This window comes from Paramisgurnus dabryanus, chromosome 24, assembly GCF_030506205.2.
Source record: "Paramisgurnus dabryanus chromosome 24, PD_genome_1.1, whole genome shotgun sequence".
NCBI classification, from domain to species: domain Eukaryota; kingdom Metazoa; phylum Chordata; class Actinopteri; order Cypriniformes; family Cobitidae; genus Paramisgurnus; species Paramisgurnus dabryanus.
The window spans coordinates 13,664,099-13,688,643 of record NC_133360.1 but is presented as its reverse complement, the minus strand read 5'-3'; the positions used below and the strand labels follow the sequence as shown (position 1 = coordinate 13,688,643).

The following is a 24,545-nucleotide window of genomic DNA, read 5'->3' as shown; positions in this document are numbered from 1 at the left end:
GATAGATGGATGGATGGAAAGGTAGATGGGTAGATAGATAGACATACAGACCAACGGATGGATAGGTTGATAGACAGTCAGACAGACTAATCGACCGATCAGTCAATACACCGTCAAAAAAATTGACAAGTAATAGTCCTTTGCTTTCACTGGGGCAGCACCCTTTAAGAAGGTACCTTATAGGTGCAAATATGTATACATTTGGTACCATTTTGTACTTCTGAGGTACTAATATGAACTCTTTAGTTTTGTGCAAAGGTGTACTTTTTAACAACTAGGGAGAATTTTTTTGACAATTTTTCCTGACAATATATGGTGTATCTAGACTCTAGAATCACCGAGCAATCAGATTGGTGGTTACAATAACGAAAAGACGTTTTTCAGGTTTCTATGTGATATGAATGAAAAGGTAAGCAAACTGACTGCTGGTGTTTGCTCACGAAGAACTCCCCTCACCCTACTCCCATAACCTCTCACAGTCACAAATGTTTTCATGAATTATAAAATCACTTTTCTTGCATGAGCGGTCGCAGGCCAACAGAGGAAGAATAATTACTCTGAAACTAATCTCTTTTTTAGTGTTCCCTCAATTGCCCGGTAGATTAACCTCCAAGGGATATGGAGTGTCAGATTTTTCCCTTTTGTCTTCAGTGTCTCATTCCAGATATTTCCGTGTAGTCTCGGCATAGCCATGCTCTCAGAAAGTCATGCGCATCTCCTCAGTAAGGCCAGTTCCTTGATTAGTAGTACATTTTTCTTGAATTTTTCTTGAATTTAGTGTTTAAGAATTTTTATTTTTATTTTTTTTGCTTACCCCATTGGCAGATTTTTTTGCTTGTTTTATGCACAAAATCACTTAAATTTGATATTTTTGGTCTAAAAACTAGACTCATCAAGAAAATGCATCTTAATTTAAGATTTTTTTGATATTTTTACTGAAAACAAGACAAAAATACTAAGAACATATTTTCTGAAAATCATTTTTTGCAGTGTGTGGCTTGGCATCCTCCTTTATGGGATCGTTTTTTCCTATTTATCCTCTGCTAGACAGAAATCTATAATTACAATTGCTTAGAAATTAATAACACAGAAGTTTACTCCTCTAATCTGCCCTACAAAGGCACAATGCAGTTACTACGCAAACACTAAATCTGAGCAATTTAGACACCCTCAATTCTCTGAAATGGGCATAACTGAACCTGGAGACTTTATTCACAAGACAGAACAGATGTTTTGCAAAGTCCATTTCAAGCCTTAACTAAATTTTGGACAAATGTGTTGTTACTGCGCTTTGCCTTTGTAGAGCAATAATGTTGTAGACCATTTGTGCCATTAGTGTGGGTATATTTGCATTTTGTGTCTTTGTGTCTAAGTCCCTTTGGATAAAAGTGTCTGCCAAATTCATAAATGAAATGTGAATGTTATCTGGCTGTCTAATCACACATCCATCACCTTTAATGTGTATTTAAACTGGCATCACAGGGCTGATTGAGAGAGATATTGACAGGGGATGGTTATTAGCATAGATCTGTCACACCATGTGTTATTCAATCATCTGTTCATTGTGCATTTTACAACATGCCTGTAAGGTAAACACTAAAATGTAAAGCTGTCCAAGACGATGTTCAAGAAGTCATCTGTAAACACAGGTTGACGGCCAATGACTATGCCTTCGAATGTTTACTATAGCTTCTTTCATGGGCTTCTCTATTGTATCATCTGAGGAACAACTTTAAGGATATAAGATTTGATTTTTATCTCCCTTCATATTCACATCAGATCGGCTTTATCAAGCCACACCCTATTGTGACCCAAATGCAGAGGGAGGCGATGGAAACCACACTTACATTCGACTCCTACGTCATGCCCATGTTGTGTCCGCCGGTACCCTGGACCTCCCCTAAAAGTGGCGCGTACCTCTTATCGCCCACAAAGCTGATGCGTTCAACCGAAGGAGCCATCCAGCACCAGCTTCTTCTGGAGAAGAGCCGATCAGAAGATCTCCATGCCGTGCTGGACTCCCTCAACCAGGTGGGCAACTGCGCCTGGAAGATCAACAAGCCCCTCCTGGACATCATCATCTCGATCTTCAACGACAAGGGGAGCGACAAGCTCTGTATTCCTCCGCCGTTGTCCGAAGCACCCGAGATTCCACGCTTCAGCCCTCACGACCCTTCCTACACCCAAGCGGAAAAGGCGTACATGAAGCGGGAAGGCATTAAAGCCAAAAAGAAGGTGGCGGAGATGCACAGCCTCCGAATGGATGCACTTTATAAGCTGTCTATCGCTAATCACGTGAGGGACGAGATCTTCTGGTTTCCTCACAATATGGATTTCCGTGGTCGTACGTACCCTCGGCCGCCATATTTTAACCACCTGGGTAGTGACGTGACCAGGGCCTTGCTGCTGTTTGCCGAGGGAAGACCCCTCGGTCCTACAGGCCTTGACTGGTTGAAGATCCACCTGGTGAATCTTACTGGTTTGAAGAAGCGTAGTTCACTAGCGGGAAGGCTGGAGTATGCAGAGAGTATCATGGAGGACATCCTGGACTCAGCAGACCATCCTCTTGATGTAAGTTGTTACGTCACGAGACACGAGCATTGGTTTATTATACGCTACAATGGTCACAATATAATGGAGCATGTTTGCCTTTGTATAGTGTATTTATTGAAATCAATTTAGTCCCATTTGTATTATCTAGTAGATAATCTGTTTCAGATCTAGCAGGCTTTCAGTTATAACTAAGGCATATTTTGTGTTTCGTTAAAATGTTTGTCACACCACAAGGCCCCTAAGAGTCATAACTCTTTTTTTACAGGGTCGCAAATGGTGGATGAATGCAGATGAGCCGTGGCAGGCACTGGGTTGCTGTATGGAGATAGCAAATGCCTCACGCGCACCCGACCACACTAAATACATCTCCTATTTCCCCGTACACCAGGTAGGAACTGTCTCACAAATCATTGGGTATTGAATAAATGCTTTCTTTATAACGGCGTCTTCTGTCTCTGCTGGTAAATTATGAGCATTAAACATTAACGTTTTATTTGCCAATCCAATAAAACCTGGCTGCGGTCGCCAGCGTGGTCACTATAAAACATCTTGCCATCTTTTATGCTTTTTAATAATACTCAAATGATGGTTTAAAGTCCCTGATGGACTTTAAAATCAAGATTACAATTTTTGCCGGTTTGTATTTGTCTTCGTGATTAATGCTCACATGAGAATAATCGTTCTTGTATTCTGCGTCCCTTCAGGATGGTTCCTGCAACGGTCTACAGCACTATGCTGCCCTCGGGCGGGACGTGATAGGCGCGACTTCGGTGAACCTCATGCCATGTGAAATACCTCAGGACGTCTACAGCGGTGTAGCTCAGCAGGTCAGTCGCACTGTGGCACTAGGGGGCGGCAGTGCCAATTAAACCGTTTAATGTTTGATGTTTTCAACCTTGTTTATCTTATGTACCACAACAGACCCTTCAGTGGACTCAAGAATCATTGTTTTTATGTAGAAATCAAAAATAATGAGCTGTTTTCACAGACTGGGTCACATATTTGTGACCCTGTCTGGACCACAAAACCAGTCATAAGTCACATGGGTATTTTTGTGGGTTTGTATGGGTCAAAACATTTTTAATGCCAAAAATCATTAGGATATTAAGTAAAGATCATGTTCCATGAAGATACTTTTGTACATTTCCCTCTGTAAATATGTAAAAAAATGTATTTTATCATTAGCAATATGTGTTGTTAAGTTAAAGGATTAGTTTATTTTCTTTAAAAAAATCCAGATAATTTAGTCACCACTATGTCATCCAAACTGTTAATGTCTTTCTTTGTTCAGTCGAGAAGAAATTATGTTTTTTGAGGGAAAGATTCCAGGATTTTTTTTTATTTTAATGGACTTTAATGGACCCCAACACTTGACAGTGTTAATGCAGTTTAAAATTGCAGTTTCAAAACGATCTCAAACAAGGCATAAGGGTCCTGGAATGTTTTCCTCAAAAAACATAATTTCTTCTTGACTGAACAAAGAAAGACATCAACATTTTGGATGACATGGTGGTGAGTAAATTATCTGGAGGACAGAGAATGAAAAACCATTTTTACCTTGTCTTTGTTGAATAATGGTAGTCTACCCGCATTCACAAACATATGAAAAGTGCTAGACATGCTAAACATCTCAGGCTCATAGAAATTCCTGTTTTAGAAATGTCAGCCAGAAAACGGCCCAATCTGAAAAACTGATGCTTATGACATCACAGGCATCTAACTGCCCCTCCACTTTTAAATAATTGGCTACATTTTTTGAGTGGCAGCAAAGTCAGCCAATCAGTAATGAGATTGCAAGATAAGCCAGTAGGGGGAGCCAAATAGGTGCAAAACCACTTTAAAATCCCCCATCCTAATAGAGCTATCTGAGAGAGGTTTTTAGGAAGCTTCTAAGGCATTACAAACCCAAACAAAAAAATTTTTGTTTACATATCACATCACAGAACAAGGATAAATACCCCGTTCAATCATTCTATGTCACCTTTAAGAAAATGCACTAATCCTTTAAAGAAATAGTTCACCCAAAAATGAAAATTCTGTCATAATTTATTCACCCTCATGTTTTTACAAACCCGTCTAAATTTCTTTGCTCTAATGAAGACGAATGAAGATTTTTTTAAGGAATGTTTGTAAACAAACCAATTGTGGACCCCATTTACTTCCATAGTATACTTTTTTCCTACTATGGAAGTGAATGGGGTCCACAAACCGTTTGGTTAAAAACATTTGTCAAAATATCTTCCTTTGTGTTGGTGAACTAGTAAATGGTGAACTATCCCTTTAAGGCCTTCATTTGAACAACTTTAAAGACTATTTTCTCAATATTAAAATTTTTTTGCACCCTCAGATTCCAGATTTTCAAATAGTGTCCTATTCTAACAAACCGTGCATCAATTATTTAGCTTTCAATTGATGTATAAATCCAAATTTAATGTTCCCTTACGGCTGGTTTTGTGGTCCACGGTCACATATATCATTTTTGGTGATCACAGGTCGCACCGCTAACACACGTTTAAACAAGGGTTTGTAACGTAATGGGATTTTAACCACGTCTGAGGCGAGCCAAAAAAATCCTTGCACATTTGGTCACAGGAGACGCCTTTGCGATGAGGATTATTTATCAGTCTTCAGTGTATAGTTCTGGGAAGACTGTGTATTTTTAATAGATACCATGACCTAGCTATCGATTTCTCTACATTTGGGAATATAATGTAAGCAAGTAAACACTCATTGCTTTGATCCTAGCACAGTGCTGAAGTTGTAAAGTAGCAAAGTTTGGCCTCATTGTTCTTGAGCCCTTCAGGAGGGCTGTTTCACCGGATAAGCTCTCCAGAGTCCCAGTGAGACCATCAACAACTTCTGCAACTCGTGTGTGATTAATGATGCTGCTCTGTCCTTTCGTGCAAATGAAAGTTCTGTTCATTCATGCCCTTGTGTTCGTGTAGCTCAACTGGTAGGGTGTGGTGGTAGAGCAGCACAAAGGTCGTGGGTTTGATCCCGAGGGAACATGCATACTGATAATGTATACCCCAGTAGTTGCTTTGGATGAAAGCATCAGTTAATGTAATGCTTGTAAACCCTGATCTTTTGACTTTGTCTCATAGGTGGAGGAGTTCAGGGTTCGAGATGCAGAGAAGGGTCTGAAGATCGCTCAAGTGCTGGAGGGCTTCATCAGCAGGAAGGTGGTGAAGCAGACGGTGATGACCGTGGTCTATGGCGTCACCCGCTATGGGGGTCGTCTACAAATCGAAAAGCGGCTGAAGGAAATCGATGACTTTCCCAAGGTGAGGCTTCTCATGCTTCAATGAAATTTCCATAGATGTAGTAACAAACTCCAGGTGTTAGAAAGTTGGCTCAGTTTTTAACTTGACATGAACCTTGTCTTGTTTGATGTTTGTATGAAGGTGGTCTGTACCTTTGTTCTTGGTCTGTAACACAGTCTGGTTAGCTTTGACAGTATGAACGCTCTGTACGGTTCTTATGGTGCATTCATAGTTTTTTCATAGTTTTTTCTTCATGCAGACACATCATGTGCTTTAGCCATATAAAACATCGGATTACATTTTTTTTCTTATCAAAATTTGAAAGTTATCATCATAGGATATGATTTTATCTAAGGATTTGGATAGATCTGACATCTTTGTAGTAGATGTAGTTAATATATGCTATTTTTATTAATAAATATGTTACTAATTTAATGTTATGTATATAATTAAAGGAATATTCAATTTTCTTGAAAAAAAATCCAGATAATTTACTCACCACCATGTCATCCAAAATGTTGATGTCTTTCTTTGTTCAGTCGAGAAGAAATTATGTTTTTTGAGGAAAAGATTCCAGGATTTTTATCATTTTCATGGAATTTAATGGACCCCAACACTTATTATTTTTAAGGCAGTTTAAAATTGTAGTTTCAAAGGACTCTAAATGATCTCAAACGAGGCCTTACAGTCTTATCTAGCCAGACGATTGTCATTTTTGGCAAGAAAAAAAAATATGCACTTCTCATCTTTTTCCGGTCCTGTGATACGCCAGCGTGACCCCGCATAATACGTCATCAGGTCAAGAGGTCACGGATGACGTATGCAAAACTACGCCCCAGTGTTTACAAGTGTGGAGAAAGAGGACTGTTCTGACGTTGTTGTATGTTGAATGATACTAATTAATGTTTTTGTGTCAGTTTATTGTTTAAAATGGTCCACAAATGTGCGTTTCATATATGTAACACTTGACCTTCCGACGTCATGAGGTCGCGCTGGTAGGTCACAGCAACGGAGGAAGATGAGAAGTTGTGGTTTAAAAGTAAAAGTTTTTTTTCTTGGCAAAAATGACAATCGTTTTGCTAGCTAAGACTCTTATGCCTCGTTAAGAGATCGTTTAGAGTCCTTTGAAACTGCAATTTTAAACTGCATTAAAACTAATAAGTGTTGGGGCCCATTTAATTCCATTAAAATGAGAAAAATCCTGGAATGTTTTCCTCCAAAAATATTATTATTTCTCGACTGAACAAAGAAAGACATCAACATTTTGGATGACATGGTGGTGAGTAAATCATCTGGATTTTTTTTTTAAAATGGACTAATCAAAAATGAACCTGAGGATCAAATTAGTGGCCATTCTGACCAGGCCATGATCAAGCTCCCTATTTATTTAATATTAAAGGGACACTCCACTTTTTTTTGAAAATAGGGTAATTTTCCAGCTCCCCTGAAGTGAAACATTTGATTTTTACAGTTTTAGGATCCATTCAGCCGATCTCGGGGTCTGGCGGTACCACTTTTAGCATAGCTTAGCATAATCCATTGAATCTGATTAGACCATTAGCATCGCGCTCAAAAAGAGTTTCGATATTTTTCCTTTTTAAAACTCAAATCTTCTGTAGTTACATTGTATACTAAGAACGACGAAAAATTAAAAGTTGTTATTTTCTAGGCCGATATGGCTAGGAACTATACTCTCATTCTGGTGAAATAATCATGCTCTTTGCTGCCGTACCATGGCTGCAGCAGGTGCAATGATATTACGCAGCGCCCAAAAATAGTCCCCTTAGTAACTTTTAATTACCCAGGACTATTTTCGGCCACAGGATTATGCTAAGCTATGCTAAAAGTGGCACCGCCAGACCCGGAGATCGGCTGAATGGATTCCAAACCAGTAAAAATCAAATGTTTAACTCTAAGGGAGCTGGAAAATGAGCATATTTTCAAAAAAGTGGAGTGTCCCTTTAAGTAAATGATGCGTGGCTTTGCAAAATAAACTTTGCATTTTTATGTGGACAGGATTACATTTCTCAGAAGTAATTTGCTTAAAGATTTTCAGGAAAAAAACAAATGTGTTTTATTTAGACAGGCTTACAATCACAGATTACACTTTTAAGACCCAGGTGACCTCCTCAGGTCACAATTCCATTTAAAAAACCATGTCCTGTTTTCTTCCTTGATTGTTTCTTTTAAAAATACCATCTGTCTGGTGTTTTCCTCGAGATAGATTTAAAGCTAGATTAAAGATTTAGGTAGATTATAAGATCAGAAAGTCAACTTTTTTTTGGTCCATCATATGGCCTGCTTTGCTTAAGATGTCTCTGCACATGACGACGTGAACGGTAAGGATTTAGTTTCCCTGCACGTGCGTCAGTCCTGATTTCCCCAGTGTGTTCCTCTGTGGGCAACCATAGAAACAAGTGATGCTCCTATCCTTTTTTCCATAGGGATTACAAAAGTGTATTATCACCTGTAGTGTCAAGGGATCTAATCTGCATACATTGCTTGGTAAAGCAAAACCAATGTTGATCATTTGGGATTATTCGTTGTTTTTAAGGTCTTTCTGTTGATGTTTCTATTATTAAACTCTTTATGGGTGACGTAATTGTAGACTCAACCCATGTTGGCTATGGCTGAATGCCGCTGTCATGTCTCTGACAATGTGTCTCTCCGGACTGTAGGTCTTACCCAGAGTCTCATCCTTTTTTCACTTCTGAATTTAAAATCTAAGCATAGTTTCATAGCTAAATTGTGCCCATGTTTCCATTTGAAATACGGTACTTCTGTCTATCCCTGGGTGATGTCTAGAGGCAGGAATTTGGTAGGAGAGTTCCAAATATATTGATCTTTGTCTGGGTGGTCTTGCAGCTCAATTGGTAGAGCATTGCATTGACAACCCGAAGGAAAGAAGGATGAAATACTGATGAAAATGTATAGCTTAAATCCACTGTAAAAGTAACACCGTTTTTCAATATTTTACTGTGTTCTTACCTCAACTTAGATGAATTAATACATACCTATCATTTTTCAATGCGTGCACTTTTAATCTTTGTACAGCGCTTTGTGAATGTGTTAGGATTTAGCCTAGCCCCATTCATTCCTATGGCTCCAAACAATAGTTTTATTTTGTGCCACCATACTTACTCATGTAACTACTCGTGTAACAGTCTTTAAATAGGGAAAACATGGAAGTTTTTGGTGGCTTCTAAATTCATTCCTGTTTGGAGCCATAGGAATGAATGGGGCTAGGCTAAATGCTAACACAGTCATGGCACTCTGTACAAAGATTCAAAGTGCATGCATTTAAAAAAGATAGGTATGTATTAATTCATCTAAGTTGAGGTAAGAACATAGTAAAATACTGAAAAACTGTGTAGTTTTCCTTTAATGCATACATGTAAATGTATTAATGTAAAGATGTCTGTTATCTATCCACAGGAGTACATATGGGATGCTTCACATTACCTGGTGCATCAGGTTTTTAGCAGCCTAAAGGAAATGTTTACTGGGACAAGGGAAATTCAGGTATATAATATCACAATATATACTAATATATGACATAATATATATGAAACTGCTGGTGTCTTCTATGTATTTTTTATGTCAGCCATGTGCCCACCTCGTGAATTATAGTTGCAGGGAACTGAGAAACAAAAATTGCAACAGATCAAGAGCCATCCGTTCACCGTCTCCTGTTGCACCCCCCTGGGACACAACCAGACAGGCAAAGCGAATGTGAAATATCCCCCGCCTCACCTACAGACGCAACCAGCGTCCTATATAGGTCAGGTCCTAGAGAACGAGATAAAGTGACTCGAGTTCAGGCCGTTTATCATTCCAGAAACAACCCCACCCTCTCGGCCGGGCAGGGCATGGTGGGTGCTTTGGGCCCAAGCTGTTGGTGAACAGTCTGATGAATGGATCCACTTCAGGCCCGGCCTGCTTCCAAAAAAACTGGGAAATTTATCTCCCACAAAGCGTTTCCGGAAAACACCGGGGACCTTGCGACTGCGCCTGCCAACCAACAGAGCCAGCACTGGTGCTGTTGATCAGCAGGTTCTCTGCAACAACTTTCCACCTGTGCATCTGGTTATTTACAAATACCTGTAGCAGAGCTAAAGACTTTTTGGATGCCATTTTAATGTGTCATTTTTTACGTGAAGTTAGCACAGCGGACAAATAACATCTGTTTTTTAATCACGGTTGGGGTTTTCAATTTCGTTTTTAGTATGGTAGATTGGTTCAATCTGTTGTGCAAACTTGGTCCAATGTCTAGTCTACTGCAGTTGTTAATATATGCAAACTGACTTTGAGGGTTGATGCTGTGTAACTCTTAATCTTCGGTTTTCAGGATTGGCTGACGGAGAGCGCTCGGCTAATAGCAAAGTCTGGGCGAACGGTGGAGTGGGTGACGCCGCTGGGACTTCCTATCGTTCAGCCTTACCACAGAATGAAGAACCAAATGGTAAGTGTCAACACCGAAACATATTTGAAGATTAAGATTCATTCATCACCACTTAAGGCCCTTGTAGTATACAATTTCTTTTCTTTAGACGCTACACTTTACCTCCTAACCAGAATTCAGCAGGGTGTCTGTCCTCCCTCCATCCCTGCTTTCTAAGGGATGTAAGAAAGGTCGGGAGTGAAACGATGGACAAAAATGCGGGGTTTTGCACGCAGACGACCCATGCTGCTGTCAGATAGCATCAGCCACATAGCTGAGCTGGCACAGCGGTGGTCCATAGCGTGTGGGGGATCCAGTAGAGAGCATCTGGCAACGCGTCTGTTTCACAGTCATTGAGCATTTGCTGCTGCTGCTGCTGCTGTTGATGGGTGTGGCCTAATACCACATTTTTACCAGATAAATAGATATTTGGTTTTAATAAAACTCGTTTAATAAAAGTTTGAAAAGCGTTTTGCTATTGTATCATCGTTGTTTGCTCACCCTCATGTCATTCCAAATGTGTTAGCTATTGTTTGGTGAAACACAGCAGGAATAATTTTTGCCCTTTGGTTGCCTTTAAAAAGTATTTTTAGACAGTGTCTATCATAAAATTAGTCCAAGTAAGTCAGGCTCTGGATTCATGCAGGCAAGCAAATAAAATGTGGTAAATGAGGTAAAGAAATCTTGCAATAAGTTTACTTTTTTGTAAACACTTCAAAATCAATTAAAATGTTCTTATCCACCGCAAAAAAAAACTTTCTTACTTAGTATTTTTGTCTTGTTTTCAGTAGAAATATCTAAAAATTTATGTATTTTCTTTATGAGCAAAATTACCTAAGAAAATATGTCTAGTTTTTAGGCAAAAACTATCAAATTTAAGTGAATTTATGCTTAAAACAAGCAAAATTATCTGCCAATGGGGAGAGAAAATTTCGCTTAAATTAAGTGTTTAAGAAAAAAGGAAACAGTTTTTTTCTCACCCCATTGGCAGATACTGTTGCTTGTTTTAAGTTTAAATTGACTTAAATTGTATATTTTTTTTTGTCTATAAACTAGTCTTATTTTCTTAAGTCATTTTCCTCATCAAGAAAAGGCATCATAGTTTAAGAATTTTTACATTTTTCTACTGAAAACAAAACAAAAATACTAAGTAAGAAAGTCATTTTTGCAGTGTCCCATTGGCAGATTTAAATGTTTTATTTATTTTTTTTTTTGCTTGTTTTGTCAAAAAACAAGACCTATTTTCTTAGGTTATTTAGCTCATCAAGAAAATACATCTTGTTTTAAGTACGAATATCTAAACAATCGCAAATCAAGACAAAAATACTAAGTAAAAAAGTCATTTTTGCAGTGTCCCATTGGCAGATTTTTTTGTTTTTTTGTTTTAAGCAACGTTTTTTTTTTTTTGTCTAAAAACGAGACCTATTTTCTTAGGTTATTTTGCTCATCAAGAAATACATCTTGTTTTAAGTACAAATATCTAAACATTTGCAAATCAAGCCAAAAATACTAAGTAAGAAAGTCATTTTTGCAGTGTCCCATTGGCAGATGTTTTTTTTTTTTTAAGCAAAAAAAGTGTTTTTGTTTTTTTTGTCTAAAAACTAGACATATTTTCTTATGTTGTTTTGCTTATCAAGAAAATAAATCTTGTTTTGTTTTAAGTACAAATATCTAAAAATTCTTAAATCAAGACAAAAATACTAAGTAAAAAAGTCATTTTTGCAGTCTCCCATTGGCAGATTTTTTTGTTTTTTTGTTTTAAGCAACGTTTTTTTTTTTTTTTGTCTAAAAACGAGACCTATTTTCTTATGTTATTTTGCTTATCAAGAAAATAAATCTTGTTTTGTTTTAAGTACAAATATCTAAAAATTCTTAAATCAAGCCAAAAATACTAAGTAAGAAAGTCATTTTTGCAGTGTCCCATTGGCAGATTTTTTTGTTGTTGTTTTAAGCAAAAAAGTGTTGTTGTTTTTTTTTGTCTAAAAACGAGACCTATTTAATTAGGTTATTTTTCTCATCAAGAAAATACATCTTGTTTTAAGTACGAATATCTAAACAATCGCAAATCAAGACAAAAATACTAAGTAAAAAAGTCATTTTTGCAGTGTCCCATTGGCAGATTTTTTTGTTGTTGTTTTAAGCAAAAAAGTGTTGTTGTTTTTTTTTTGTCTAAAAACGAGACCTATTTAATTAGGTTATTTTTCTCATCAAGAAAATACATCTTGTTTTAAGTACGAATATCTAAACAATCGCAAATCAAGACAAAAATACTAAGTAAAAAAGTCATTTTTGCAGTGTCCCATTGGCAGATTTTTTTTTTTTTTTGTTTTAAGCAACGTTTTTTTTTTTTTTGTCTAAAAACGAGACCTATTTTCTTATGTTATTTTGCTTATCAAGAAAATAAATCTTGTTTTGTTTTAAGTACAAATATCTAAAAATTCTTAAATCAAGCCAAAAATACTAAGTAAGAAAGTCATTTTTGCAGTGTCCCATTGGCAGATTTTTTTGTTGTTGTTTTAAGCAAAAAAGTGTTGTTGTTTTTTTTTGTCTAAAAACGAGACCTATTTAATTAGGTTATTTTTCTCATCAAGAAAATACATCTTGTTTTAAGTACGAATATCTAAACAATCGCAAATCAAGACAAAAATACTAAGTAAAAAAGTCATTTTTGCAGTGTCCCATTGGCAGATTTTTTTGTTGTTGTTTTAAGCAAAAAAGTGTTGTTGTTTTTTTTTTGTCTAAAAACGAGACCTATTTAATTAGGTTATTTTGCTCATCAAGAAATACATCTTGTTTTAAGTACAAATATCTAAACATTTGCAAATCAAGCCAAAAATACTAAGTAAGAAAGTCATTTTTGCAGTGTCCCATTGGCAGATATATTTTTTTTTTAAGCAAAAAAAGTGTTTTTGTTTTTTTTGTCTAAAAACTAGACATATTTTCTTATGTTATTTTGCTTATCAAGAAAATAAATCTTGTTTTGTTTTAAGTACAAATATCTAAAAATTCTTAAATCAAGACAAAAATACTAAGTAAGAAAGTCATTTTTGCAGTGTCCCATTGGCAGATTAAATTTTTTTTTAAGCAAAAAAGTGTTTTTGTTTTTTTTTGTCTAAAAACTAGACCTTTTTTCTTATGTTATTTTGCTTATCAAGAAAATACATCTTGTTTTAAGTACAAGTATCTAAAAAGTTCTTAAATCAAGACAAAAATACTAAATAAGAAAGTTTTCAAGAAAAAAAAATTCTTAGTATTTTTGTTTTGTTTTCAGTAAAAATATCTAAAAATTCTTAATTTAAATTCTTGATGAGCAAAATGACCCAAGAAAATAAGTCTAGTTTATAGACCAAAAATATCAAATTTCAGTGATTTTGTGCATAAAACAAGAAAATAAAATCTGTCAATGGCGTAAGAAGAAAATCTTGAAAATTTTTCTTAAACAGTAAATACAAGACAAATTCATTGTTTTGCTTGTTTTATGCACAAAAGCATATTCATTTAATATTTTTTAGATATTTTTACTGAAAACAAAACCAAAATATTTCTTGAAAATCGTTTTTTTTTGCAGTGAAATCAATCAAAAATATGTCAGTATACTCAGTATTATCCTGTAAACAGGAATCATCTGGTTTTGAATTGTTTAGTCCCCAACACAATAACCAAGACCTATCAATGTAGGTCATTACATTTTAATGGTATTTTTTATGGGTCGTTAATCAAAGGCCGGTCCTCCATTTAAAATTCTTCACATTTTAAGCTCTTTAGCCGTGCAAGAGCTATGAAGGTCTTCTCATCTAACCACATAACGTGATATAATTAATGCTTAGCTCTTATGTTTCAGCTTAATTATCATTAGCTTCTAATTGTAATGGTCCACGTGCTAAATTTAGCATGAAAACATCAGCTTAGCTGAAAATTTATGCCGCGTGACCCTTTGTAGGCAGCTTTTCATATCCAAATCCCGCTACAGTTTCCGATTTCATACTCTACTTCCATGGAGATAAAGATGTATTATAGCAGCTGAAGGTAGTTGATATTGTGATGTATTACATCGACCTGCTCTGTTTCACCTTCCTCAGAATAGTTCCTTGATGTGGGAACAGGCAGCTTGTCGGCATCGCTAGGCATGAATCGCACGCCCCTTTGGGTCAAGGTCAGAGGTCAATGATGTGCAACACCATTTAGAGCATAAACCTCGGTACAGCTAATCTATATTTATTTCGCCCAGTGATGAAGACAACCCTTGCTTAGGCAGTCACACCAGGGGCTTGCGGTTCTCCTGTAAATGTCACGCTGGCGAGATTAATGTAGCACCATTAAGACCTCTATTAATCACCACGGAGCCCCAGCTCTACCTTCACCTGTTTGCCGCACACGGATGAACCGGCACGATGGATCTTAATGATCTGTAATGATGTCACGTAAGGGATTTTTATAGACCTTTTTATATAAACTGTATCTGTTAAGATGTCTTCATTGCAATTTTTGTTCTATTATCATTTTGGGTTATTTATGTCTGGGGGTTCCCAAAGTAGACTGTTGGATTGTGAACGTTGTGGTTTTCAGGTGTTTCTCACAATGTGCAGTTTGATCATGAGCAATCTGGTAGATGAGGAGCAGTAAGCTTAGCAAGGCCAAAAAAAGACGTTCACCCAAATAAGTTTTTCACATAATTTATTGCTTGACGTCCTGTAAACACAAAGTTTTTTTTATAACATTATCCAGCAATTTATTTACATACAGTGGCCCTGTGTGAAAAAGTGTTTGCCCCCTAAACCTAATAACTGGTTGGGCCACCCTTAGCAGCAACAACTGCAATCAAGCGTTTGCAATAACTTGCAAACTTACAGTGCTTTGGAGGAATTTTGACCCACTTATCTTTGCAGAATTGTTGTAATTCAGCCACAATGAAGGTTTTCGAGCATTATTAATAGGATTGAGTTCAGGACTTTGACTAGGCCACTCCAAAGTCTTCATTTTTTTTTCTTCAGCCATTCAGAGGTGGACTTGCTGATGTGTTTTGGATCATTGTCCTGCTGCAGAACCCAAGTTCCCAAGTTCAAATTGTACTTATACGTAGAAATGTGTGTAAATATACGCACACCTCGGAGTATGCGTACGCAGAGAATCTAGTGGTAGAATAGCGATACTACACAGGACCGTCCATCCCCAGCGTTAAAAGAACACTTTGCCTATTTATTATCCACCCCAAGGTGTTAAAAATGATTACTGTTAATAAAGTAACTGCAAATCAGTGTTGAAGTTAATTTATGAAATTAGTGTCTAACCCTATATAAGAAAGCTCCGTCAAATGCTTGACACAGTGGCTTATCTTGCATTATTGGAAGACTTGGCAAATCATCCATTCCGCCGGGAGTGCGTTTTCAGAGATCGCGCCGATGATGATGGTTATGCGGCTGTCCAAGTTCTGTCATTGTCTGTCCTCCTACAGATTTCACGTCGGTGTGCTGTGACGCGTTTTTTTTCTTTGGCTGATAATTTAATGTCAAACCACTTTTTTATTTCTAGAAGTATTCTCATACCCAACGGAATTAAACTCACTGGTAACATGTTCCCATGCAGATTTGTTTTCTTTTGTTAGTCATTCCCCCCGTACTAAGGGAACCAAACATGAGTGTTATTAACCTCATCCACCAGTAACTCAATTTCTGTGTCTGTAAAGTTCCTCTTTTTCGCTCTCTTTGCCATTATTGCGATGAGGGGAAAAAGCACAACCACGTGACTTATAACGGGAGGTGTTGTCACCACATATGGTTCATTGGAGGCGTTTCGGAATGCAAATGACCATGAACGTGCACGAGCATGGTGCTTAAGAACAAGTGGGATTTATCATCAAGGATTACTTAATGATGTGCGTACGAACCCCGTGCGCACGTTTGATAAATCCCGATTTTGTTTTACTTGGGCACATTCTAAATTTCATTCGTAGGTACAAATATAGAACATTTTCTACGCACTGTTGATAAATGAGGCCCCTGGAGTAGCAAAACATCCCCAGACCGTCACACTACCACCACCATATTTTACTGTTTGTATGATGTTTTTTTTCTGAAATGCTGTGTTACTTTTACGCCAGATATAATGGGACACACATCTTTCAAAAAGTTCAACTTTTGTCTCGTCAAGAGTATTTTCCCAAAAGTCTTGGGGATCATCAAGATGTTTTCTGGCAAAACTGAGACAAGCCTTTATGTTCTTTTTGCTCAGCAGCGGTTTTCATCTTGGAGCTCATTTTTGCCCAGTTTATTTCTTATGGTGGAGTCATGAACACTGATCTTAACTGAGGCAAGTGAAGCCTTCAGTTCTTTGGATGTTGTTGTGGGGTCTTTTGTGACCTCGTGGATGAGTTGTCGCTGGTAATAGTTGTTGCTGGTAATTTTGGTCGGACAGCCACTCCTGGGAAGGTTCACCACTGTTCTGTGCTTTCGCCATTTACATGATAATGGCTCTTACTGTGGTTTGCTGGAGTCCCAAAGCTTTAGAAATGGCTTTATAAACTTTTCCAGACTGATAGATCTCAATTACCTTATTTCTCATTTGTTCCAGAATTTCTTTGGATCTCAACATGATGAATAGCTTTTGAGGATGTTTTGGTCTAGTTCACTTTGTCAGGCAGGTCCTATTTAAGTGATTTCTTGATTGCGAACAGGTGTGGCAATAATCAGGCCTGGGTATGGCTAGAGAAACTGTGGGGGGGCACTGAGACATGCAGAACCAATGAGATTTTAAGTTATTGACATGTTTCTATATTTAGCTCTTAAATGTGACCCTGGACCACAAAACCTCATAAGGGTCAATTTTTTATATTGAAAACTGAATAAATTAGCTTTTTGAAAATCTAGAATCTGAGGGTGCAAAAATTTAGCGACACATATAAATATGTTTTTAAATACGTATGGTAGGAAATGTATAAATATCTTAATGGAACTTAATCTTTATTTAAACCCTAATGATTTTTGACATTAAAAAATGTATTATTTTACCCATATAATGTCTTGTTGGCTATTGCTATACAAATATTTGTGATCCATGTTCACATTTCTAATTAAATAATACACTCACCTAAAGGATTATTAGGAACACCATACTAATACTGTGTTTGACCCCCTTTCGCCTTCAGAACTGCCTTGATTCTACATGGCATTGATTCAACAAGGTGCTGAAAGCATTCTTTAGAAATGTTGGCCCATATTGATAGGAAGCATCTTGCAGTTGATGGAGATTTGTGGGATGCACATCCAGGGCACGAAGCTCCCGTTCCACCACATCCCAAAGATGCTCTATTGGGTTGAGATCTGGTGACTGTGGGGGCCATTTTAGTACAGTGAACTCATTGTCATGTTCAAGAAACCAATTTGAAATTATTTGAGCTTTGTGACATGGTACATTAACCTGCTGGAAGTAGCCATCAGAGGATGGGTACATGGTGGTCATAAAGGAATGGACATGGTCAGAAACAATGCTCAGGTAGGCCGTGGCATTTAAACGATGCCCAATTGGCACTAAGGGGCCTAAAGTGTGCCAAGAAAACATCCCCCACACCATTACACTACCACCACCAGCCTGCACAGTGGTAACAAGGCATAATTGATCCATGTTCTCATTCTGTTTATGTCAAATTCTGACAGAAATCGAGACTCATCAGACCAGGCAACATTTTTCAAGTCTTCAACTGTCCAATTTTGGTGAGCTCATGCAAATTGTAGCCTCTTTTTCCTATTTTACTGGAGATGAGTGGTACCTGGTGGGGTCTTCTGCTGTTGTAGCCTATCCACCTCAAGGTTGTGCGTGTTATGGCTTCACAAATGCTTTGCTGCATACCTCGGTTGCAACGAGTGGTTATTTCAGTCAAAGTTGCTCTTCTATCAGTTTGAATCAGTCGGCCCATTCTCCTCTGACCTCTAGCATCAACAACGCATTTTCGCCCACAGGACTCCTGCATACTGGATGTTTTTCCCTTTTCACACCATTCTTTGTAAACCCTAGAAATGTTTGTGCGTGAAAATCCCAGTAACTGAGCAGATTGTGAAATACTTAGATCGGACCGTCTGGCACCAACAACCATGCCACGCGCAAAATTGCTTAAATCACCTTTATTTCCCATTCTGACATTCAGTTTGGAGTTCAGGAGATTGTCTTGACCAGGGCCACACCCATAAATGCATTAAAGCAACTGCCATGTGATTGGTTGATTAGCTAATTGCATTAATGAGAAATTGAACAGGTGTTCATAATAAACCTGTAGGTGAGTGTATCATGTTTCACCTGGAAATACGTTGCATTCCAAAAGTGAATTGGTTGTGAATACAGTTAAATCTGTCTTCAAGGTGTTCCCCATTACGATCAGATGTTTTTCAAGAAAAGTCCTCTTGTCTTTTTATCTTTTTTGTAATGCAATTTTACACAATGCTTACCCAGATTCAATCATCTCAAAGTCATATAAACCCGCATAACCTCTCAGATATTCCTTTTGACGCAAATCCAAATCAGTATTAATCTCATCCCCCTACTTCAAATGTAATAAAGCCGGCGTTTTATCACGCCGCACCGATGCAACTCCTCAATCGAGGTCATGTCTCTGTGATTTCATCTCGTCCAACCCACCATTGATCTTTCTTTACATGGGAAATGGCATATTAATTAGATGCCGAGGAAATGGGAGCGCGACACAGTCGTAACAATGTCAAATAAATAAACTGGGGTTTATTTATTCACTCACCGTGGTCTCTTGATAGGAGCAAAGGAAATTGCACTTGGGAAGGAACCAGACTGTGGATATGCATCGGTTACGCTAACTAATGTCATTGTTTACCGCTAATCACTTTAGGGGTCACTTTTGGATGCTGAAATGTTTCTTTCACAGGCCATACATCATTCGGAGATAACATGGGTCTGTTCATACCATAAGGACGACGGCCGGCGGGGGTGAAAGCCGTGGGGAATGGTGGCGCCTGTGCTTTGGTGGACAAACGCTCGAGGTGCCCTTGAAAAGAGTTAATGTTATTTCCCTCAGGGGTTCTGCGGTAGGCCCTGTTTACAGTTTGATCCCTGAAGTATATAAAGCCCTGCTGAAATTAAGTGCTAATGCTCTTATGATCCAAAATGTTACTTTTTGACACCCACATCATGTTAATTGGCTGAGGCTGACGTTTTGTCTGGACTGAAAGATAGATCAAAAGCTGGGTGCTTTATCATGCACGCTGTGCGATAATGATTATGGGAAGATCAGGGCCCTGGCCTTCAATGCGATACATGATGAATCATCCATTTTAATTGATCTTGTAGTAAAACATGCTCTTGTTTTTGTAAAAAGATTGAAAACTGCAATGCATGCTAGCCTTGAAACTTTTCCTACAGTAGTTAATTTACGTTGCTGTCAAGATGGTTTTGATGAGGCTTTACTGTATACTGCGAATTTATTTTACATTACATTTATGCATTTGGCAGATGCCTTTATCCAGTGCATTCAAGTCATACGTTTTTATTAGTATGTGTTTACCAGAAATCGAACCCACAGCCTTTGCTTTGCTAATGCACTACCAATGAGTTACAGAAAGGAGCTACAAGTTTATGCAAGTTTGCTGGTCGTATTTTAGTTCAGGATTAAAGGGCACTACAGAATAAGTGAGGAACATACTGGCCCGCTTCTTCAAAGTGCAGGGTGTACACAGAACCAGGAATTATCACATTATAGATAGAATTCCTTCTTCACTGCCCGGGCATCACGCAAACGTAGCAAGACAGCTCGCTTTGGTCTTGAGGTTAACCCCCCCCCTTTAATGTGATATTTAGTTACTCAGTGCAACCAAAAGAAACAGATCAGGAGTATATAACACAGATCAGAGATAATTTTAGTTTTTGATGTCGATTGGTTAATAACTTATTTGATTGGTTACTTTGGTTCATACATAGCAGCTGTATTAGACTCGATCTTTACAATTACTTTACAAATATATTTACTTTTTTTAAAGGATTGTTTCAAATTACTTTGTATTGCTGAACAAGAATTTTGAAGAAAGTTTGTAACAAAGCAGATCTGGGGCACCATTGACTTCAGTAGTAGGAAAAAATAATACTATGGAAGTGAATGGTGCCCCAGATTTTTTGGGGGCACCATTCACTTCCAATCTAGGGCACCATTCACTTCCATAGTATTATTTTTTCCTACTAAAATTACAACTAACATTATCTGTGATCTGTGTTATATACTCCTGATTTGTTTCTTTTGGTTACACTGAGTAACTAAAACTCACATTAAAGGGGGGGCGAACCTCGAGACCAAAGCGAGCTGTCCTGCTACGTTGGAGTGATGCTATGGAAGTGAATGGTGCCCCAGATTTTTTTTTATTATTTACTTTTTTTGTTATTTTTTGGGCTAATACTATGGAAGTGAATGGTGCCCCAGATTTTTTTATTATTTACTTTTTTTAGTTAATTTTTTGGGCCAAAAAGTAAATAATAAAAAAATCTGGGGCACCATTCACTTCCATAGTATTATTTTTTGGCCCTTTTATTGATAGACAGTAAGTAATTGAGAGGTGACAGGAAATTACAGGGTGGAGAGAGGGGTATGGGACCGGCAAAGGACCTCGACCCGGGACTCGCACTAGAGTCGCCAGAAGTGTGTTTGCACCATATATCGGAGCACTGTCCACTACACCATCGCCTCCGACATTATAAACATTTTTAAAAAATGTGTTCACTACACTCTCAGAAATAAAGGTACAAAACTGTACCCTTTCAAAAAGTACAGCTTTGCACCTAAGGATTTCATTTTAGTACCTCAGAGGTACATACTGGGACCAAAGAGAGCTTAGTAGTACCTCAAAAATACATATTAGTATTTCAAAGGTACATATTGGTACTAAATGTTTACATATCTGTACCTAATGGTCCATACAATTACCCACTGACAGCTAGGGTACATATTTGGACTTTTTTCTAACAATGTAGGTCCTTAAGGTACGGTAATCTACCCAAAACTGTATTCTGTTTTTTATTCATGTAAAGGTACCAAACAGAAACTTAGGGTACAGCCCCAGTGACAGAAAAGGTACAGTTTTGTACCTTTATTTCTTACAGTGTAGAACAAAAAAGTTCCTAAAGTTTTGGAACAACATGAGTGTGCGTAAATGATGAATTTTCATTAAACTATCCCTTTAACGTAAGGGAGGTGGTGCTGCTGAGCTTTGCCTTCATATCTTTCTCTGCCGTCAACTTTTTTTTTAAATCTCATGTGAATTTTGTTGTTAATGAGCTTTAATAGAGTCATAAATCTTTGTAATTGAAAGGCCCCGTCTGGTTTCACTCTACACCGTTCCAAAAATCCAGGTTGCACAAATAAACCCAAAGGTTCACAACCATAGGTCAGCATAGATGTAGGTTTTTTCGAACTTAGAAAATTTCTCATATATTCAGCAGTCCTGGTTTAAATTTGGTTTATAGTGATAGCAAATATCCAAAATTGATGCTGACTGACGTAGTCCCAGTATGCTTTTGTGCTCAGTGACCCAATTTTGGATGTGATGCACTCAGGTCACAGCGACCCCTGTGGTTTGTCAATGAAATCTTATATCTCACCTTCTCAATCATCACTTTTTTTGTTGTTTCACTTTTCTAATTCAAAAGTGAATGAAGCTCCAAAGTCTCTGACAGCTTCTGTACTAAGACACGTCATTCGTCTTTCTTACGATTATGTGCCAAAAGTAGCAGCTTGTGTGGGTTTATGGGAAAATCTTACTTGTTTGTTTGCTGACTTTGTGCACAGCACTCTGATCATTTTCTGTTTGGAAGTCTCCTTCTCAAATTCCTGTCCAATGTCTTTGAGGACGATCAATAGGAAATTCGAAGGGCGCATTTAGAAAGAGAGGAGACTGACATTTGTATGGTTCAGTTCATACTAGAGGTCAAAGTAGGTTTGTTGTATTTAACCCAGTTCAGTTTTTCAGCATTGTAACTGATACAATAATTGTTTGCTTATTTCATAGCGTAAAACTCTCATCTGTATTGTTTTCCACAGCTCAAGAGCACCATGCAGAATCTGAACATCCACATCGGCCATGATGCCAATGAGTAAGTCTTTCCATCACACCATTGATGCTGCCCTGAACTCTCTCCATATTTTAATGGACTCCTGTTAATGTGTTGGGTTTCAACATGCATTATAAAGGACAAAAAAGGGCACTTACTTTGCAGGTTTTGTTCAGTTTCTTTAAAGTCCCCTTGTAGGCATTAATTTTATACCTTAAAGAGGTAGTTCACCCAAAAATAAAAGTTTTATCATCATTTACTTACCCTCATGTTGTTTCAAACATGTACACATTTTTTGTTTTGCACAGAATGTTTGCAACCAAGCAGATCCTGGGGCACCATTGACTTTCATAGTACTTTCTATATAAATGGTTATTTATTTCTGAATGATGCGTATTTGAGCGATGATTATTAAAGCGATGATTTCTTTTGCTTTTATTTTGTATCTCTTCTGACTGAGTGGCACAGCTGTCAATCTGAGTGAGCCGGTGCCACCCTGGCCCTTATGTAGCCTCGCCAATGCGTGCCCCATTTCTTTTTGGTTATTAACTTTTGGTTTTTAACTATCTTCATTTGTGTTCAGCAAAACAAAGACATTTATAGAGGTTTGAAAGAACTTGAGGGTTAGAAAACAATGACAGACTTCAAATTTTTCTGTGAACTATTCTTTTAAAAGGGACATTTCACAATACTTTTTTAAGATGTAAAATAAATCTTTGGTGTCCCCAGAGTACATATGTGAAGTTCTAGCTCAAGATATCATATAGATAATTTATTATAGCATGTTAAAATTGCCACTTTGTAAGTGTGAGCAAAAATGTGCTGTTTTGGGTGTGTCCTTTAAAATGCAAATGAGCTGATCTCTGCACTAAATGGCAGTGCTGTGGTTGGATAGTGCAGATTAAGGGGCGGTATTATCCCCTTATGACATCACAAGGGGAGCCAAATTTCAATGACTTTTTTACATGCTTGCAGAGAATGGTTTACAAAAACTAAGTTACTGGGTTGATCTTTGTCACATTTTTTAGGTTTACACAAGCACTTGGGACCCAATTATTGGACTTAAACATGGAAAACATCAGATTTTCATGATTATATCCCATTTAAAGCTTATTTTTAATCATTACACTGACATCAAAACGTTTTACGTGCAAAAGTAATTAGTTTATGCCTAAAAATAGCTTACATGCAACTCTATACCACTGCGTCATTTACTGTACATGCATTCATGAATATGCAAATTAGTTCCCGCCTGCATTCGATCACACCAGCTCGGACAAACTAATCCATTTAGTCAAAAAATTGACGGGATTGGTTACAGCATGCTTGTGTCTAGTTTAAAAGGCCGTCTTTGGTAAACTGCCTTTATTTAAAATTTACAGCAATGGTTTTAACTAATGCATTTGCACATGGTTTGTCCTAAACACCATATATACATATAAACAACATTGAAAAAAATTTGCTCCACAGGTGGACTTTAATATTTTCATAAAAGTGCCAGTTAAAATAAATATTTGTTTTTCAAATCGTGATTAAAAGGGTCCTATTTTTAATAGAAAGGGAATTAGATTCACTTAGTTTTGACTTAAACAGCATCCTTTGTCATACAGCTATAGCGAAACATTATTATTCAGTGAAAAACAAGTCGAAGCCATACATCAGGCTAATTATGTTTTCTGGTCTTAAGGGATCTGAAGAGCTTGTGTATCATTGCAACAAACCCCACAGAGTCCGAACCATTATACAGTCCAGAATAAATGTCTGTTAAAAATGTTAAGTGTTAGGTTTATAGACTGGATATATAGTCTTTTCACGAAAATATAGGGGCAGTTTCCCGGACTGGGTTTAGATTAATCCAGGACTAGGCCTTAGTTATATTAGGACAATTAAGTCATTTTTATAAACAACCCCCTGTGTCCATCTTGAGACAAAACAATGGCACTGATATATGATAAGATATGTCACTGCAAGATGTTTTTAAATTAAGGCACCTCAAACTTGCATTTTAGCCTGGGACTATGAAATAAGCACTGTCCGGAAAACGTTTTGTCCAAGTTAATTAAGGTTTATTATTTAATATTTAACAACAATACCACCCCCTTTACTTGACTCATATCAGTGTGCAGAATTCACATAGCTTGACTTGTTTTAAAAGGGAACGTTTAAATGGCAAACGCTCTGGTGCCATCAGTAGCTGGGCAGCATTCATTATAATATATGGAAGACCCCGGAGACTA

General features: G+C 37.4%; 1 protein-coding gene across 1 annotated transcript in view; it reads left to right on the top strand.

Annotated features, from left to right (window-relative positions):
- polrmt (polymerase (RNA) mitochondrial (DNA directed)) overlaps positions 1-24,545 on the top strand; it is a 76,101-nt gene that overhangs the window by 36,206 nt on the left and 15,350 nt on the right. Inside the window, exons 10-16 of the mRNA XM_065246356.1 lie at positions 1,780-2,571; positions 2,819-2,941; positions 3,258-3,380; positions 5,658-5,837; positions 9,252-9,338; positions 10,165-10,278; positions 22,298-22,350. Coding sequence (XP_065102428.1) covers positions 1,780-2,571; positions 2,819-2,941; positions 3,258-3,380; positions 5,658-5,837; positions 9,252-9,338; positions 10,165-10,278; positions 22,298-22,350 — 1,472 coding nt within the window. The remainder of the gene's footprint in view (positions 1-1,779; positions 2,572-2,818; positions 2,942-3,257; positions 3,381-5,657; positions 5,838-9,251; positions 9,339-10,164; positions 10,279-22,297; positions 22,351-24,545) is intronic.